Raw genomic sequence first — 20,971 nt, 5'->3', positions numbered from 1 at the left:
ATTTTAGCTCAGAGATTCACAGTGGTAGCAAGATACCACATTATTGTTACTACACATGAAGCAGGGGAAAAAGGGGCCAAAAATCCTCCCAACTTCCTGGATGACATTGTCTCAGGTTATCTAGTCTCTCAGTTCTACTGCAGCAAAGACTAAAGGAGGACCTGAATATGGCTGATGATCAGCAGTGGTGGTGGGGGACAAAATGTTTACAAAATAACGACAAATAACCTTATTATAATAACACTTATCATTACAAAGTAAAGTAGCTTACTTAAAAAAAAAAAAAAAACCTTTACTAAATATGACTACATTGGTCAAGATTGATGGCGAAGTGACTGAATGTTTGGCAGCAACTAGTTTGCAAGCAAAGTTGTAGGGGAAAGTCAGTGGGGAAGCACCCTTTCTAATTTTCTGAATAATGCCTCAGATTACAATACTTTGACCTACTAGTTAGCCAAGAAGCATGACATCACCAGCACTATAAATGCTAGAAGGGGGTCTCAGTGTAACATCTTAGCTGAAAAATGGCACACAGCATCCATACTGCAGCTTCCATATTACTTTAATACAACTGCTTCAGGTATGAACTTGCTCACCCTCTGGATGAGACTAGCAACAATCTTAAGATACACAGGCTGATGTGGTAATGGCTGCACCATAGTGATAACATTGTCTTCTTGGCATGGAAGCTCTTGTATTTTTAAGAATTTTTGAAATTATGCAGTTACCACCTATCTAGCAGCTCTCAGACTTTGCACTATTAGAAATAGTGATTTAAGATTTGGGACTGGGTCTTTGTTTAGGTACAGCAGCATTACAAAGAAGCTCACGCCTACAATTTAAGACTCTCACAAAACCAACTGAGGCATTAAGGATGTAGAAACTACCCTGCTGGAAGGCTTTTAATTCTCCCTTAATAATGCCTGTAAGGATTAAAAGGTTCAGATGACAGAGACAGCAAATATTCCTAATATCTCCCTTAGTGAACAGGGAAGATTCACAACATGCTATGGTCAGAGAGGACATTCTGTCAAGTAAGTGCGCCCTCTCTATTCTTCTGTGCATTAAATTAAGTAAAACAAGCTTGATGATAGCCCATTGCTTAGACACAAGCTAAATGTCACTACCAACAGACATGTACTCAGACCACTGGCAGAAGGCACCACTGTTCTTAAGCAACTCTCATTGGATTAATGTGCCTTTTTAAGCAATTGAATCATCTGTGTGTGGACCTCTCTACTAGTCGATGTTATAAACTTGGAAAGTCTAACTTGACAAATGTTCTGGTGACCTACCTAATCTCAGGTTATCTCTGCAATAAGGGTGGGGGTTTGTTTGTTAGGGTGGCACTCGCCAATGTCTCATTAAATTACATACATACATTCATCAGTGATCATATGTATTTTTCTTCTGAATATTTACTTATACTGCATCTGCCTTTTACTGATTAACGGACTTATTGCCATTCTTAACCACAGTTACCCTATATTACTAGATTTCTGCCTTACTCAGTGATCTTGCAGTTTCAGTTATTGTCTCCATCCTGTTTTAACTTCCATTGTTAATCATGCTCTTCATTTATTCAGCATCAGTCACACAAGTGTACATTTGTTGTAGAGTATGCATTTGATCTTGCATTAATCCAAACTGCACTATTCTGACCATCTGCCTGTATGCTATAGCCATAAGTGAAAAGGACTGCTAGTTTAGTTTATTAATGCAATTTAAAAAAAAATAAGTAAATAAAAATAAGTTGCCTACATTTTTAAACTTATAATTTGCTTATGAAAAGCTTCCAAGAGAAGTTAATAATGCAGACCACAATGGATCTGAGACTCTTGTCACAAAGAACCTCCACTACATATCAAAGAATACTCTGGGCTTTCAAATGCAAGAGAAAAAACATTTGCACTGTACACAGACAGAGAGCTGTGCTCCAGCCCCCCAACACACAAATAAATAAGACTTGGTACATTACTCTTCTACTACTGATTAACAAATTATTTGACTACTACCTCTCTGCATTTACTTTAATCCATACAAAACAAACAATAATAATGCTTTATGTGAAAAACATTTCCAGACTTAGTTGGACAGCCCCTGAAACAGGCCTGGGCCGCTGCATTTTCAATAAGCTAGACCAACACAGGTACTGTTGTGCAGTGCTGGACTGCTGTTATACTCTGCAGACATAGATTTACCTTTCCAAATATCAGATATGCAAAAGTCGGTTACCAAAAGCAGACTTTGCGTTACGCATACTGGGTATGAGAAGTCAAGAAGTGAAAAGACACCTGCTATTAATAACTATGGCTCTTGGGTTGCAAGTATCCCACAGATCTGGCGTAGAGACACAACAGTGTACCACAGGAGGTTTGTATATCACACATTAGGGAACTTGAGAACAGCTACGAAAGCAGGTACAGGAAAGCTGCATTCACATGCCCTAGTCATTACTGAGGATTTTTAAAGACTAAATTTTCATTGGCTGCCTAATTTGTTTTAATTCATTTTTACACAAAAGAAATTGTACTTGCTGTATACTTAACAGGAGATGAAGAAAACAAAGCAACTAATACAACAGTGAACAATAAAATATACAAACGGATGTCTGTTAGTTTTTATAACTTACTGCAGCACAGATTTCATGTGACCCTGACAAATGTTTTACTTGCAAAAAAAAATATGCGAACATCTGCAGTTTCATAATGCAGTCTTGCACTTCATTCACAAATGGTTGCACAGAACTAATCCTGATATCACCAGCCTAATGCAATATATCCCAACATGACTCAGAAGGTACACATTGCAACGAAGTACCTTATGCACTCAATGGCAGAATAACAACAGCAACCTATCCTTGGGTACAGTTATATTTTTTTTAATAATTCAAATGTTTTATCTCCTTTCAAATTACTTTCTAAAAAATTAAATTATGTTTATTTTATTGCAGAGATGATGTGTGTGTTATTACTACGGATATTACAAGATACAATCACAAAATAAAACTGACATTTTCACCCCCAAATTCGCAGATAATTAGAAAAGCACATGGTGTTTTGCCATTAACAGACTTGCTTATAATGTTACAGTTCCTATAGTCATCCATATGTCTGAAGTAGAATCTTGCTATTAGAACATGATGCATAGAAATGCCAGTAAGGAATTGCATTTAATGAGCACTGAATATAATGCCTGGAGTGGAGTGCCTTTAAAATGAGATCCTCCCAAAGTAGTGAAATGTCAGCAATAGAATAATATTTAATGAGCAAAACAGGCCATCAGTGATAGTGAGGCAGTGCTTTTCAAATTAGACTGTCAAATGATAGATAAATGTCAGTATGAGAACAGTATTTAATGAATGCAGAATATTACATGCACAGCAGTTCTTTAGGCCGATAAAACCCTTAAAAAGGTAAATGTCAGAAATGGAATTATATTAAATAAGTGCTTGAGGCTAATACTATGAGGCATTTCTTTTTGGAAGGGGGGCTTAACCAAGAGTGCCTTTCTTGTTGCATGAAGCATGGAGAGAATGTTGCCCAGAAAAAAAAATACAACATAAAACTGTAGAATCAGATGGCCACCATGACATTTCTAATTCTACTCTCCATTAATCACTACTTTCTGCAGTACAAGCATACTTTCATACATTTCACTGTACAGTACACATACAGCCTTTGTGATAAGCAACACAAAAAAGTCACATATGTAGACAGTTACATACCAAAAGTCTCATGGCCATATCTTACTTCTACCTTTCCATGCCAGCCCTATTCAAACAATCTCATTTGGGGTGGCAGTACATGAACCAGAAAAAGAACAATTCTCAACCCAGTGTGAGGAAGACTGAACAGTTCTGAGAAAATGCAAACAGACCAGATAGTAATGAAATGGGAATATAAACAATTACAAAGTAAGAAGTTCAACAAGGCAGTTAATGCTGGAAAAGTATAAAAACAGAACCGGACTTAAAAGCTGTGTAACTAATACACAGCCCTCAGGCAATAACAAGAGATGGTGGTCAAAGGTAAATGCACTGGCAATTAAGCATTGTCTTATGAAACAATGGGTTAACTCCTCCAATATCACACAATTTTTCTGGTAATGTGATAATGGTAAATAAGCAAGTTCTTCCAGGTGCAAGGGTCACGATTCATAAATGGGAAACACTGTAAGAAATGTAAAAAAAAAAAAAAAAAAAAAAAAAAAATGGAATAAATGGTTGTGAAAATAGACAGCAACAATTAAGGCCAGTCCCAGTTTAGGTCTACCCGCTGCTCTTCCTTTTCCACATCTTTGTGTCCATCAAATTTTAATGGTCCTTGAAGCCTGGCATAGGGAATGCACGGGCAAATTTCTCCACACGCTTTCGCAGGTCTGCCACTTTTGCCACGGTTTCTGCATCATTAAGAAGAAAATCTTTGAACTCTTGTAGTTTAGCTGAAAATATGAGATGGATAAAAAAAAGAATATGAAGAACAAAGGTTGGTTATGTTTACATGTTGTTGTTTTGACTTTTAACATTCACATTTTAATTTCATTTTCAAATCAAGGATTATTTACTTGTCAAAAAAATTACAGCGTTATGGGTGCTAGTTAAAACTAAAACACCTCAGCTTTGTTTTTACCCAATTTCCACTGACTGGTTTCATTAGAAACACAAATATATGGATCACAAAAAACAAGCCTTTATTCCTTAGCATGCACCCACCAACCACATTTTAAAACGGTAGAAAGATGTCAGCACCTGAGCAGAAGGAGAAACCATCTGGGTTGAGAGAATCTGGAGAAGCCTCCAGTAGTAATCCTTAGAGCCTAATAAACTCCTAAATATGGTCAACACGTTCTAAAGGCCTAAAGTACTTTCAGAAGGCATACTGGAAGCATTTCTGTAAGATGTAACAAGTCTGTTGAGAAGTCAGCCTGTTGGCATAATATTATATATGTATGTGTGTGTGTGTGTGTGTGTGTGTGTGTGTGTGTGTTTGTGAATGCAAACATTGTACTTTATGGCATTACACAGAGAAGAGATGATGGAAACTAATGAACTCTGAATTAACTATCTAGCTCTATATAAAGAAGCAACATGGGCATCTTCCATTCAAAATATGGCAAAATCTTTCTAACCTGGTCATTTTAAATTAAGTTACATTAATTTCATGATGCTTTATTCATAGCTTCAATAGCTCCACTTCATTTGCAATGCACAAGGCATTTCACACTAGTAAGGTTTATACAAGGTATGTATCTTCCCATGTGTCTGAACATGCAGAATTACTTCACTAAACTAACAAATACTTCTTATACAGGTAGGCCCCTGTGCCTATTGCAGAGGCAAACAAATGCATCCTGCTTCTTATACAGGTAGGTCCCTGTGCCTATTACAGAGGCATACAAATGCATCCTGCTTCTTATACAGGTAGGTCCCTGTGCCTATTACAGATGCTGGCAGTTAACCTCCCCACACAGCTACTCATTGTTTTCCAAGATGTTAACAACTGCTACAGGAAAAAAGATGTAAAGCTACAAGCAGAACAGTTAAGGGGAGCAAAAGACACTATCGCTACAGCAAAACCAATCCTTTCACACGGTCATTTAAATAATAAATCATAAATGCCCCTTTGCATTAAGAATTAGTATAACTCAATGCCTCTCAAAAATGTCAACAGCAGTTTTCTTTCAATGTGCTGCTTTAATATGTTATAGAAAATGGTTGGGAGATGCAAGAATAATCATCACATACAAACCCAGAGTACAACACAATTAGCAGAAGAATGACGCATTTTTCTTTCAATTATACAAAAGAAGATAAATCACATTTAAAGGGTAAAAGCCATCTGTACACATTTTACATATGTCGGTGTATCAAGAGGAGTTTAAATCACAAAGGGAAAACGTTGTAGTATTAGATTTTCCATTCTGGGGTACACAGCTGCACTAGATACTCAACTGTACCACAGACTGATTGATTTATTGATTAATTTATTTGCCATTTGTTAACTGGGTTAGTCTGGCTGGGCAGACGCCCTTTTTCAGCAAAGACCCACGGAGAAAAGCTCCAGTACAGAGATACATTTGTTACAATTAATTAAATATTTAATTAAATCAAATGAACCCTTGACTCCTGTAGAAAAAGATTATCTTTGTCATTTTGGACACATTCTATAACGACCATGCCAAAACAGTAACATCATCATCACACATTTTCTCCAAGTCATGTTAAATGATTTTCATCGCACTCAACTATGAAACGGTAAGTTCCCTGTTTTTCTCATTACAGAATTTTTTCACTCCTGTTTTGTAGTGTAACATGATACTTTGTGATTTAACATGTCTGCACTTGATTTTTGAAAGATTATGATTGTGGAACTTTTCTCCCCAGGCCACCACTGAAAATGGGCACTTTCTGGCCCAGTCAGATTTTTCCTGTAAACAGATATCAGATAAACTGAACTCTGAGGATTGCAAAGAAACTGCACTCTGGGGACTGCAATCATTACTACTACCTTATGTCCAGCCAATCATCTACTTTTCAGTAACCTGCTTTAACCTTTACAGGGTTACAGATATGCCTATCCTGGCAGCTAATGAGCACAAGGCATTAACATCCATTCTGGACAGGATGCTGGTCAACCATAAATAAAATAAATTAAGCACTTCAGCACCCCGAAACACCTGTGAGAAAATCTGTTTCATTCTCCCAAAACTGGAACAATGCCTATATTTTTTTTAAAGTAGGAGGACAGGATGTCAACTCCTGAGTAGAAGGGGGAGCCAGTCTGGGTTCAGATATTTTGGACTGGCCTCCAGTAAAAATCCTGAGAGCGAAATAAACCTCTAAATATCACTAACCCTCTTTATAAGGACGCAACGTATTTTAAAAAGGCATGTCAGACGCAAATGCTACTGAATGAAGACATGTTTACGTAGATATGCTTTCTGCAGTCAGGAGTAGAAAAAGGGCATTTCAGGAGGGTAAACGTACCTAAAAGGGAGACATCACTCATCAATGTTTTCCCAGCCAGAATGCTTTTTGCTCTCTAGGATCTGCAATTAGGTCAAAATGCAAACAGACCAGAATCAACTTGGCAAAGGAGCTTAGTTGGATGTGGCAGGAGAATGTGCTGCAAACCACTACAGTGGTGACATTTATGGAGAGAGAGACAGAGATGTACGATATGTACTGTACTACCATGTCATGTGCTCTTGGCTCACACACGAAAGGCATAGCAACCCCATGTATCTATAGTCATCTGCACATCAGCCACTAAAGGGTCATAAAACACAGGATCCCCCCCGACAGCTGTCTGGATGAAAACCTCCCCCATAAAAGTCATTCCCAAGTACATAAGAGGAAAGACCAGGTATTATGGTAATAGGCAAGATGTGATGGTGGCCAAAGGAACATAAAAAGCATACAAAAAAATCAACTTGTCTTAGGCAGAGGGGGCTGGGGGGGGGGGGGGGTGAGCTGAATACATACATGCATGCCAATGAAGCAAGTGGTTCCATGAAATTAGAAGTGTGAATTAACTGCAAAGGTGTTCTTTTCATTTCTCCTCTGGAATTTGCAGAAAGTGATAAGAATACATGCTTAAAGGCTCAGGTACTGTTTTATGCAAACTGTAAAGGGACTGCATAACCCCAAATAATTGTTAAGATCTATAGTTACTTATTTTGTAATTCATTACTTTGACAAACAAACAACTGGACAGCACATAGTTTAGCTTCCATATTTTGGAAAATGAATTATTTGGCCTGTTTGGGGAAGAACGTCTTCCTTTAAAATGCTCAAGACTGCAGCTATTTGGCCTATCCATTAAGATTTATTTATAATACAAATCATCACATACATCATATCAAGCAATGCATACATACATACACACACATTACAAATAGACCTCCCAACCATCCCAAATTACTCAGTTTTTACCAAGTTTTGGGGTCCCAATGAGGGGTGCCACGATTTCCAAGTGGCACCCCTTCATTTCCGATTTTTTAATATATTTATTTAGATTTCATGCTTTTGGAGCTGACATCATCACGTGTGCGATGACGTCAGCTCTGTTAGCCTGTCGGATTTAAGTACAGATGTGGGCGTATGTCCATTTAAATACTGGAGTTGACGTTTTGTTAAGTCCGGGGAGAGTTTTATTTTATTTAAGCCATGCCTTGAATACTGGAGCCATTTTGCTAAGTATGGGGACGGGAGAGTTTTACTGAATACTGGAGTTGCCGTTTTGCTAAGTCCAGGGAGAGTTTTTATTTAAGCCATGCTTTGAATACTGGAGTTGCTGTCCAAGGCCAACAATGCAGCTTCTATGGGACCTGACAATATCCCTGGCTGTGTTCTACGTGAACTACAGAGTGAACTGGCACCTCACCTGTGTGCCCTGTTCAATCACAGCCTCACCTCAGGCTTTGTCCTTACCAAATGGTGTACTGCTACAGTCATCCCTCTCCACAAAGGAGGAGCAACTATAGACCCTGGGAACTATCGCCCCATTAGCATGATGAATCTGATATGCAAACCTATGGAACACATCATCATGGACCTAATAAACAAGGATATAGGGACTCTCCAAACCCTAAATCCCACACAGTTTGGATTTTGTGAAGGGTAGATCATGCCTGCTCAATTTGGTTAACTTCTTTGAGCCAGTCACCAGAGCTGTGGATGAATGCAAGGTGGTTCATACAGCCTACCATGATCTAGCCAAGGCCTTTGATGCCATTCCCCACTCAGGAATCATAGAAAAAACTCACTAAGACAGGCACCAACCCCCATATCACTAGGTGGGTTGCAAAATGGCTCACAGGTAGAACCCACACTGTGAAAGTAGCTGACTCCAAGTCAAACTGCCGACCAGTCAGGAGTGGAGTCCCACAGAGCTAGGTCCTGGGTCCCCTCCTGCCTGGTATCTACTTCTCTGAAGTCCAGGCCAACACAAAGGGACTGCGGCTAACAAAGTTCACACACCATTGCAAGATGGGAGCCATTATTAGGTAATGTGACAGGCTTAGTGGTGTATGTGTGAGAAGGGTTTGGAGTGTATGCAAGTATTTGTGGGTTAGGGTCAGAGGCAGGGCTAGTGTCGGTGTGTGTGTGTCTGTGTATTTTTCTCTGAGTGCACTGTGTACTGGGACTGTTAGTTTGTGTACTTCTGATTTACCAAAAGTTTCAGCTTTGGTGTGGGAGTGTTTGTGGGTTTGAGTTTGTATAAGGGGCAGGTAATGCAACAGATTTAGTGGTATGTGTGTGAAAAGGGTGTGGAGTGTGTGCAAGTGCTTGTGTGTCTTTCTCTGAGTGTCTTGTGTAGTGGGACTGTTAGGGAAAGGGTTTTTGGTATGGACATAAGTAGGGCTATAGTTACGGGCAGTAACAGGCTTAGAGTTAGTACACATGAGTAAGGCGGTAATCACCCAGATTGGGTGCCACAGCTTGCTACAATAGTTTTAAAACTTCACAGCCAGACATCAACCATAATCTTTAGAGGTGGGTAGCTGTAGTAAAGTGTCAAAAATAAACACTGCAAGTCATCAACAGACCTATACATGTACTGATGGACTTAGCTCATAAATAAAGAAGATAAATCTTGGTAGCTGGTCTTACCAACGCAGCTAGATACAGCAACATGAGATTGCATTGTTAGTGGTGGTCCCAGACAGCAGTTCAACAAATCAGAGGTGATCCCACTTCTCATGCACACTAGCATCATTCTGCCGATACAGTGCAGGACACAAACTATGGATATCACTAGTTTAGGTTAAAATTGATTACATCAAGACATAAAATAAATGTAAGTCACAATTTGTACTGTTACAGCTCAGCTGTAGTTTTTTATTTCTGTCAGTTCTAGACATCAGCACAATAAAAAAATGTGTAGTAGGTGTATTAATCAAATTAAAAGATGGCTATGATAACTCTATTAATACATTTTTATTATACACATATTACTGTGAGGTTAAAGACTGACTCTCTGCTAAAATATAGTGGAAAAATATAAGAAATATATTTTGGTACAGCTTGAATATTTTAATAAACTGAAGGGAATAAAACATTTTATAGTGGCCAAGTAATTGCAAGTAAAATGCAATGCTACAACATATTGTTTTCAGGACTGGGGGAGATGGGCACATTAGGAAATGCAGGAAAACCTACTGTAAACAAAGGTAAAGAGGAAAAGGGGATATGCCAGATCCATGCAAGTATGTTCCTGTAAGCAGCCAGGTAGAATTTTTTTTTTGGGGGGGGGGGTGCAGCACCAAGTAATGACTGCAAGTAACAACACATGAAGACTGTCTGAGAGTCAAGCCTCATAAAGGAAAGTTCCCAGCACATGCAGCAGTAAAATCAGGTAAACTTCCAGACAGTGCTAGATTGCATTGCTGGAATAACCCATTATTAACTGTTGAGCATGTGAGAAAAAATCCAAAAGCATTACAACCATCACTCCCCAAAACCAATATGTAGAGCTGCAGTGGTGCAGCGGTTAGCACTGTCACCTCACAGCAAGAGGTTCTCCCATTCGATTCTCGGCTGGAGTACTTCCTGTGTGGAGTCTGCATGTCCTCCCCATGGTCGAGTGCCATTAAAGACATGCAGGTAAGTGTGTGCATGAATGGGTGTGCCTTCTTTGAAGGTTGGGCTGGCAACTCGGCACTGTAAAAATCCACTGCCAATGCCAATCATTAGTGGACCGGAGTTCCGCTGCGGCGACCCCTAACCGGGAAAAGCCAAAAGACTCCCTAAAACCAATATATATCAAAATACAAACCAGCGCTAGGCCAGTGATGAAGCCTGTACTGTGGTGCAGAGGGATGGTGATCTGACTTTAGCCATGTCAACCCACGTTCGAGTACAGCAACCATTGTCAGAAGGGTTAGTTGGCTTGTTCATTCTTAGAGGTGGGTGGCTAGTTATGAGACCCCTAGTGGTGTGCCTAACAGGTAGCAGGCAGGGGACATAACCCTAACATGCACAGGATTCTGAGGCAATAACCTGTTCAAGATCATGACGCTCTCTAGTTAAGGGTGGGACAATGTGGCAAAGAAACATGATGGCATATGGCTCTGAAGCAACATGCATTGCGCACTGACTCCCAATCAACAACTGGGTGGTGTTGGGTGCATATCTGTGGAGAAATATACTGATCCAACAACAGACAATGGCCTACTACTGCCCCGGTTTTCATACCAGGTGGCCTGGACAATAGTTGTGGTTACTGAAATGTATTCTGAACTGGAAACAGGGACCCTCCCATGGAGTGATATGTTGAGTCAAGGCTGGGGGACAAAACGAGTAATTGAAATACTAAGGCAAATAAGCAGGGGGAGGGTAATGATGGAGGTATAGACAACTGTGCAGACTGGAATTAAAACTTTTTTTTTAAACCATTAACATATCTGATGACATTTTTTTTTTTTTAATAAATTCAGGAATCTGAGTGATGACTGCCTCTATGTGAAGACAGAATTTTACTTGTATTAAACACCAGTGAACTGCTTTAAAACAAATTCATCAACTCAAGTTGTTACTGGCACTATTCAAAGACAGATTATTTGCTTCTATTAAACACCAGTAAACTTGCTTTAAACAAATTCAATAACTTGAGCAATTTATGGCTCTATTTGAAGACAGAATGTGTCTATTTGTAGACTGGGCTTGTCACCTCTCTTTTTATACAGTTCTAGACTGCTTTCCATCAATAATGGATATCTACTTAAGACCTTCATTAAAATGTCCAACATTAATTTTGCAGAAATGATCTAATAGAACTCGTGTTTTCACCCCGTTAAATAAATGCTAATGTTAATGACGTCTTGAGTAGCCATCCATTATTAACACAGAAACCTAATGCAAATTAAATTTGGGTTCCCACAATGCAATTTGAAAAATGATTTCCCCCACAGCAATGTTTGCTATGTGATCCATCCACTGTAGCAGGTACTTGCATCTCTGCAAAGCAGTGGTTATCATTAGCCCCAGAAAAGCAACATAGCAGATCAGAAACTCATTTTTTTCTGTTTTCCATTCATAGTCTCACATTTAGAGACCATCACAACCCTTAGTGAATTCTAGGTCTCAGCCTTTCTGTAACAAAGCTAGAGCCCCCCCCCCCCAACTGCATAAGAGATGTGTGAAATAAGAACACTAAATACGAAATAAGACCTCAGGAACAGTGCTTGTGCTGCTGTGGAAATGACTGTGGAAGGGCATTCTTTGAAATAATACATTTTCTGAAAAGGAACATAAGACCATGCCACAACAGGACAGTAAAACATCTGCACTAAATATTTATCTGCCCTGTGCTGTCTTTATATATTTGAAACCAAGTCAACTAAATTACAATGTACTATTCACTTTGATGTCAGTCTTGCAATAGTGCTGTCCAATCATTTGATACATTCAGTACTTTATGTACACCATTTTATATCTTTTCAGTGAAAACAGCAATGTTTGTTTCAGTTAATTCACCTTTGTTATGGGAAAGGGAAGAGAAATGATTTCTTAAAATGCCTAAATAACCAGCCTTGTGTTCCAGCTCTGCTTTGCAAACTACCATAAGGAAATGTATGGGAGATGTGGTGGGTGCCTTTTAATTACCAGGACAGGTACCTGGTTAGCTACACCAAGAATCTAGCAGCTCCAGAAAGTACAGTTGTGTACACTTACCATAAATGTAGAGGTTTGAGTGTATTCACTGTTGCAGTCATTACATTTGGGTAATCTGCTGGCAGGTTGCCCTCAGTCGGCCTGAATAACAAAGTCTTGGGTCCTGCGTCGGTTGCTGTCTCCTCTTCCATGACGTCAGGTCGTCAGGGGTATAAAACATGCAGCCGACACCATTTTAATCAGTTTTTCTTGCCCCAGATGTCGGTGCCCCCCATATGGGGAGCAAAAAATATATATATATAAATTGTAAATATATAAATGCACTTTAGAAACATAACATTTACCTTCAACTAAAAGCAAATACACCACAAAGGCTTTTGAGTATAGTGAAGTAAAGAAAAGGTATAGAAAGGGGGCTGGCGGGTGGGTAATCCGGACTGCAACAGTGAATACACTCGAACATCTACATTTATGGTAAGTGTACACAACTGTACTATATTCTTCATGTTTCACTGTTGCAGTCATTACATTTGGGTAGAATCCCAAAGCTATGGAAGGAAGGATGGAACTAAACAGCATTAGGAGCAGCTATAAGGCCCTGCAGGACTGCAGTGGCAAAGCCTGCCCTGGATTTAGAGAAGAGAGGTAAATGATAATGCTTTGTGAACGTATGAATAGAGCTCCAAGTAGCAGCTTCTAGAATGTCTTTGGTTGGGACCTTCTGAGAAAAGCTGCTGAAGTAGAGGCAGCCTTGGTGGAATGGGATCTGATCCCCTTGGACACAGGTTTACCATGGTGCAAATAGCAGAAATGAATGCAGTGGCTTATCCATTTAGAAATAGTCTGCTTTGATATAGCCTTCCCCTCTAATCCTGCAGCAAATGCTACCAGTAGCTGCTCAGACTTTCTTAGAGATTTTGTCCTGTTTAAGTAGAATCTTAGTTGTCTGTGTACATCCAATGAATGCAGAATCCGCTCCCCCTTGTTCTGTGGATTTGGGAAAAATGTTGGCAGGTGAATGGTCTGGTTAAGAGCCACACTGGATACCACCTTAGGCATAAAAGAAGGAATGGTCCTGAGGGCCTCCCTGTCCGGGAAAAATATAATGAAAGGTTCCACTGCCATGAGAGCCTGTGGTTCTGAAACCATTCTTGCTGAAGTGACTGCCAAAAGAAAAGCTGGCTTCCAAGATAGAAATTTTATATCCGCAGTAGCTGCTGGTTCAAAAGGAGGCAGGGTGAGTTTTTACAGCACAAAATTGAGGTCCCAAGCAGGAGTTGGTGTTCCCCTGGGAGGCCTTAAATTTTTGGCCCCTCTGGGATACTGTTTAAGCAGTGGATGAGAAAAGAGGGGAGGCTCTGTGTTGTAATGAGCCGAGATGGCAGAGGCATGGATTTTTATTGAAGAAAAAGACAGACCCTTGTCAAGCATCTCAGTTAAGTATTGTAAAATCTGAGGAATATTGGGCTTTGCTGTGTCTATTCCTTGTGCTTGGTTCCAAGCACAGAATCACTTCCATTTATCAGCATAAGATTTTCTAGTACTAGGCCTTCTGGCTTCCAAAATGACATCCATCACAGGTTTACTGAGAGATGGGGTTTGACTAATTAGTTGATTAGCCATACTGCAAGATTCAGAGTTTGAAGCTGAGTGTGCAGAATTTGATAGTTCTGCTGAGACAATAGGTGAGGTGTTTGAGGCAAGTACCACAGAGGAAGGTGTGACATATTCCTTAAAAGTGGGTACCAGTGCTGGTGAGCCCAGTCCGGAGCAATTAGGATCATTTTTGGTTTTTCCTGTCTGACTTTTAGTAAGACCTTGGGGAGTAGAGGCAGAGGGGGAAAGGCATAGACTGACTGGTTTTTCCAGCTGAAGGATAGAGCATCCACTTTCCATGCTTTTTTGTGATGAGTTCTTGTGCAGAGTTTGTCCAACTTATAGTTTTGGGGAGAGGCAAACAGATCTATGTCTGGGCTCTCCCATTTCTGTGTTAACATGCTGAAGATTTGTAGATCCAGTTTCCATTCGTGCGGGTCCATAAGATTTCTGCTTATGCTTAGGTCATCTGCCAGAGTGTTTTGCTTTCCTGGCAGGAATTGAGCTTGAAATAAGTCAAGGCTGTGTTCCACAAGGCCATGGCTAGTCTGCAAAGGGGGTAAGAATGTGCACCCCCCCTGCTTGTTTAGCTGTTCTGGATGAAGTAAGTCCTTGAAGGCTGTCAGAACATTCTGAACAGCTAGCATTTCTTTCTGGTTGATATGCAGTTGTATTTGGTTTGGGCTCCATTTGCCCTGAATGCATCTCCCTGCCAGGTGGGTCCCCCAAGCATAGTCTGATGCATCTGTAGTTAGGGTTTGGGTGGCAGGGGGTAGAGTAAATGACAGTCCCTTGTTTTGGTGACATGTCTCTGCCCACCAAAGAAACTCCTGTTGTAGGCAAGGAATGAGAGGAATCATTGTTTCCAGGCTGTGACAATGTTGACTCCATAAACTTTTTAGGTATCATTGAAGTTTCCTCATATGCAGTCTCGCATATGGAATTAGTAGAATGCAGGATGCCATGAACCCCAAAGCCTGCAGAATTTGTCTTGCAGATAACTGGGTTTTTGTTGCCATTTGTTTGAAGTATGTTGTCAATTGCCTTTGTTTGTCTGGCGTGAGGTAAGCCATCTGGGCAGTTGTATTCAAGCTTGCACCCAGGAATGTAATTATCTGAGAGGGTACCAGCTGTGATTTCTTTTTGTTTATGGTGTACCCTAGGCATGCTAGAAGCCTTTTTAAAAACGCCAGATGTTGAAGAAGAGTGTCCTTGTCCTCTGCTTGAATGAGACAATCGTCCTGATAAGGATAAATTTGAATGTTTCTTTGTCTGCAGATTGCAATTACTGGTGCCAGGCACTTTGTAAAGACCCTGGGCACAGTAGATAAGCCAAAGATCAGGGCAGACAATTGGTAATACAAAAAACCTGCTTTAATGTGGAGGCATCTTCTGCATGATTCCCTTATTGGGCTATGCAGGTATGCCTCTTTTAAATCTAGTTACTAACCAAGCATTCTTGCCTAGCATAGGCAGTAGCTGTTGCAAAGTCAGCATTTTGAATTTTGGAATTCCAGGAACGTGTTCAGAATCGATACGTCCAGTATTGGACGCCATGAATTGTCTTTTCTGGGTACCAGGAAAAGTCTTGAATAAAATCCTTGTCTTTTTTCCTTTTCTGGTACTGGGTGAATAGCCCCCATATCCATGAGGGATCTGACTTGTTTCTGGGCCTCTGCACACTGGTTTTGAGGCAGATCCGGCCATCCGTCTGGAATTGGCAAAGTATGGAAATTAAATCTGTACCCCTGGGATACTATGTTTAATACCCACTTGTCCTGGGTAATTAACTGACAATTTGGAGCATGAAGTGCTAATTTCCCCCCCCAAGGGGGCTGCCAAAAGATAAGTGCTTGGAGATGGTAGAGGAAAGTCATTGAGACTGCTTACTGTAGGGTTGTGCTTTGTTTCCTCCAGATTTGGAGGTGGAGGCACCCCATTGCTTTGACCTGTAAGAACCCTGTGATTGATATCTGGAGCCTTTTGAGCGCCTGGGTTTGCCCTGAGTGGCTCTGTTGGACACAGTTTAGTAGCCCAGTGCCTACTGAACCTGGGTGGCTGCACTTGCAAGAAATCTTTTACAGTTTGCATAGATTTAGCTTCGTTTTCCATTTTCTTTAAAACCTCTTCTGCCTTATTACCAAACAGAGTATCATGCTGCAAAGGGGCATCCACCAATTTAGCTTTAACATGATCAGGCAGATTTTGCTCCTTGAGCCAGGCATGCCTTCTAATCACAGATCCAGTAACGGCGGCCCTACAAGAGGCCTCCAAGGAATCAAAACCACATTGCAAAGTATGCTTTCCAACCTGTTCTGCGGATTGCAATAAATCCTGTAACTCTATTTTCCACACAATCAGAAATCAACATAATTTTCTGTTTCAGTAAGCCCATAACATGTTGTTGATATTTAAACATATGAAACTGGCAGTTTAAAGTCCTGATCGCCAAGGTTGCAGACGTATAAACCTTCTTACCCCATCTATCCAGCGCCCTGGAATCTCTATCAGAAGGGGTAGGATTGTTGGCTGTAGAAGCCTTAACACCCTTGGGACCCTGAGAATAGTCTCAGAATCAGCAGCTGGATTTTTGAAAAGAAATTTGTGGGAGTCAGGAACCCTGTAATATCTATCTGGCTTACTAGGAGCCGGAGGCAGGGAATCAGGAGCCATGCTTGATTCTGAGAACACATCAACAATGTCTAATACAGGAGGCATTGCCAAAGGCCTATGCTGAGGAAGGAGGAGGAAATCACTAAGCCTCTTTTTTGATTCAGAGAAGTACTGACTCTCCCAGTGAAAATGTTCCCTTAAAGTATGCAAAGTCTCTCCAAAAGAGTAATCCTCAGGAGGAGATGCAGATGGGATGGATTCCTCTACATCAGAATACTCATGGGGTGGAATTGAAAACTCCTGATCAGAAGAAATGGAAACCTGATCTGAAGATTCATAATCAGTGCCTTGCCTAGGCCTCTTAGCGGGGTGGGGGAACCCCTGATCAAGGTAATTAAATCCCCAGCCATTTTGATCATCTGTTTTTTAGGCATAGGGGCCTGAGCATGTGGCTCATGCATTATTTTTTTAGACATAGAAGTTGTTTTTGACCTTAGTTTTGTTGCTGGCGTCGGTTTAATGTAAAAATGGTGAGGCCTGAAAACACCCTCAGAAGCCAGTGCCTGTTCAGCGGCTCCGGACCCATCCAAGGGAGAGACATCCGCGGGTTCAATACTTTGCGAATCTCAAGACATACTGGATTCCGAATGGGTCTCAGTAGAGGCCTGCGACTTAAGTAGCGAGTATCAGGGGCTGCGAAAGCACCTCACGGAGAACCGGTGACTGGCTTAAGAGAAGCTTCGTCGTCGGCTTTGGATGTCGACGGTCTGTCTCTTTTTCCTTGCGTTTTTTTGTGAACTCCGGTAGTCGGATTGCGAACCGATGACATTTCAGGGTAGTTAAATCTTGCTCCAAAATATTTAGAAGCAAAAATATACAGACACTTAATAGTGCGTTGGTTAAATTTAGCACAAAACCGACAGCAAGGCACGTTGTGATCAGGGCCTAGGCAAAAAATACAGTGCAAATGAAAATCCTTGAGGTATTTGTTTCCCACAAGTAATGCAATTATTAACTTTTACTGACATCGGTAAGGAGCAAGAAAAAGTTTCCCCAACGGGGTACTTAGCTTTAGTTTGAAGACTTCGGTTCTGGAACTCGAATAAGAAAATTTCAGGAGTCGGCTGACCGGCACTTGCGAACTGCTTCTGCTTCAGGCACCGCGCGGCAAGAAAGACTGATTGAAATGGTGTTGGCTGCATGTTTTATACCCCTGATGACCTGACGTCATGGAAGAGGAGACAGCAACCAATGCAGGACCCAAGACTTTGTTATTCAGGCCGATTGAGGGCAACCTGCCAGCAGATTACCCAAATGTAATGACTGCAACAGTGAAACAAGAAGAGCATCTATGTGTAGTTGTCTCAAGGAATATTTACTACTACTTTACCAATCACTTCAATATGGATGCACAAGGTAACTTTCTGATCACAGTCTGCTCCAAGACTGCTTGTTTTAAAACTACAGGTCCCATAATACCCATATAACTTACAGAATTAAAATTACAGCATGGCTATGAATGTGCCACTACAAAACAACAGTCCAGAGACAAAAAATCTGTACCAGGCACAATTACATATGATCAGAAAATATTTGTTTAGGCATGCAGAAACAACACTACAATGTTTCACACAGCACTACCAAACTCACACCAGTTCTGCCACGTAGGAGGAAGCCCACTAAAAGTATAAAGGGGGAAAAAAATAAAACCGACTTATTTAAAGACTCCTGAGTGAAGAAGGCCAAAGTCAGAAGCCAGATGAAAGCACACAGCTGAATTAAATGGGCACATCCACAACCATTCAACATATACTGACAATATTACATGCCTGGAGTGCAGCAGTGCCGCACTGGCCTACAGTTAAACCAACATTTCACCTGTTTTCCAATCCTCCACTTCCAGGACAAGTTTTAGGCTGAAGGTGATTTGTCTGGGGGTAGTCTGGTTGAGTCTTTCGGAATAACTTTTTAATTGTGCACTGAAACAGAATTCTGTTATCGTGAGTGAAAAGTTATGAATCGCGTGGTTACCATAGTACCTAAACACGTCAGTGGCTTTAGAGTTAGAATACAGCTTCTGGTTAGGTTTAAGCATAAACCTTAACACCAGCTTTAAATTAGAGATAGGGCTTGTTGTCCTGCATGCGTGTGAGTGTACATGACTGAAATACAACTATTAATTCTGTGTATTGCTGTGTTGTGTACACTTCAGAGAAATCATTTTCACCCCAAGTAGATGGACTCCATTATAAAAAGACTATTCTAGATACCAAGTTTTTTTTTTATTTACAATCAGTTTCACTTTAAATGAAAGTGTGATGTATCACCGTTTCCACAGCAGCACTTACAGAACAGATTAATGGCAATAATGCTGAACGCATGTCTATTCTGTAAATTCATCGCACTCCTTTACTTTCACATCTTTGTGAAACATCTTGTCTGCTTACCTGACAAGTTTTAGTCCATATTTCAGGCAACTACACATGCAAGATGTTTTATTCTATTAAATTATCAACTAAAGATGTAGCTTCAAGCATTTCTGTGTTGACACTCCATCCCTGTGGACTTTTTTTTCTTAATAGCCCCTACTAATTCCTTCTTAAACGACCCAGGTGCTGCAGGGATTACTGGTAAATAACAAACATGCTATTATCATATTACATGATCTTCAACGAGACACCCTTCTTGACAGGGCCTTGGTTGGGTTCATCCCTTTTTCAAAACAAAATTTAACAATATTTACAGAAGTTCCCATGCTCCAGGGATGTAAGGGCACCCATTCTGCCACATGATGTGGCATCACATGCTAAACACACAAGGATGTTTGCCTTACATACTTTCCAATTTACTAGTGAGCACCTTGCCTGTAAATAATAATGAAGACTCCGCACACAACTGTTAATCAATACACAAGCATGTGTAAGTTCAGCTTACAGGGAACTCCAAGAGCAGGTGGTAACTAGAAGAGATACCGACGAACATTAAAATGGATATAGGGTTTTTCTAACCCAATAAGGTAAGGATTTGAAAATCAACTCATATACTAAAAATGTTATGTTATGTCTAACACTGGAGGACACTACCTTGATTGCCCTTTGGATGAATTTGATTCCAAGTAGTAAAACTGCTATGGTGGGAGGAGTTAAGTACTGAATCTTCAAAGGAGGCCCACATCTCAGAGATGCAGTCTTGATAGTAATGCTTGGTGACAGTGAGCACCACAACCAAGTGGCTGCGCCACAAACGTATATAACATAGACACTACTGAAGCCCACACTGCAGGCAGCCACTCTTCTGCTGTACTACGCTCTGACCAGAGCATGTAGCAGCTGACAGTCACCCACTGGCAACGTACCTTAGAAGTGTCTGCTTGGCTAATTAAAGTCCCTCTCTCTCCATGGACAGGAACATGTGCACAACTGGTCCGGCTCCTAAAAACATATGCACCTGTTTTACTTACTGACTTAACTGCCAATGGGCAACCAAGCTGTCAACAACATTAACTTCTCAGGTTTCACTCCCTGCAGAAGAAACCAGAAAATGAATGGATTTGTGGAGGGGTAACACAGAAATCCCCTTTAGATGATACATATTTTCTTCACAAGGAAGAAAACACCTGTAAAGGCATGGGGGTAGTGAACACTATATTGCTTTGGCTCCCCCTGAGCAGTGAAGAAGCTTCGTCCTCTTTTTCTGACTGGCTTGGAAGAAGGGAAGGAAACATAGAGGCTCTCTCCACAGTGGTGAGGGCCAGTTTTCTAAAGAGGCCACTGACTAAATCCTAGGTAGCCAAACATAAGAGCACATTCCTCTGCTTCAGTGCAGCATATTCACCTCGATGCCTTCTCTTTCCCCATCATTCTCCCTCACTTCCACTCACCCCCTGCATACTCACCTTTATTCCGTTTTCTACACTCCCACTCACTTTCTACCCCACCCCTTCCTTGACACCCACTACTAGCTCTACTACTTCTAGCTTTTTAACTCCCTCCCAGCACTGTACTCCATTGCTCTTTAACCACTCCCTAAACTGTATTAAGCTTTTCACTTATCTCCCTCTCCCTCATCTGCTTATCATCCTCTTTTAACAGAGTTTTCCTGCCTCTTTTGCCACTTCTCTCCCCCTATCAGACACCCTGTTCC

General features: G+C 40.7%; 1 protein-coding gene across 1 annotated transcript in view; it reads right to left on the bottom strand.

The window, feature by feature from the left end:
• Positions 1-2,016: 2,016 nt before the first annotated feature.
• SHMT2 (serine hydroxymethyltransferase 2) overlaps positions 2,017-20,971 on the bottom strand; it is a 212,304-nt gene continuing 193,349 nt past the window's right edge. Inside the window, exon 10 of the mRNA XM_044083621.1 lies at positions 2,017-4,443. Within this exon, the coding sequence (XP_043939556.1) occupies positions 4,316-4,443 (128 nt within the window). The 3' untranslated portion in view covers positions 2,017-4,315. The remainder of the gene's footprint in view (positions 4,444-20,971) is intronic.

The sequence above is a fragment of the Protopterus annectens genome, chromosome 9.part0 (assembly GCF_019279795.1).
Source record: "Protopterus annectens isolate FY-2018-M chromosome 9.part0, PAN1.0, whole genome shotgun sequence".
NCBI lineage: Eukaryota > Metazoa > Chordata > Ceratodontiformes > Protopteridae > Protopterus > Protopterus annectens.
This window is presented reverse-complemented; position numbering and strand designations above follow the sequence as displayed.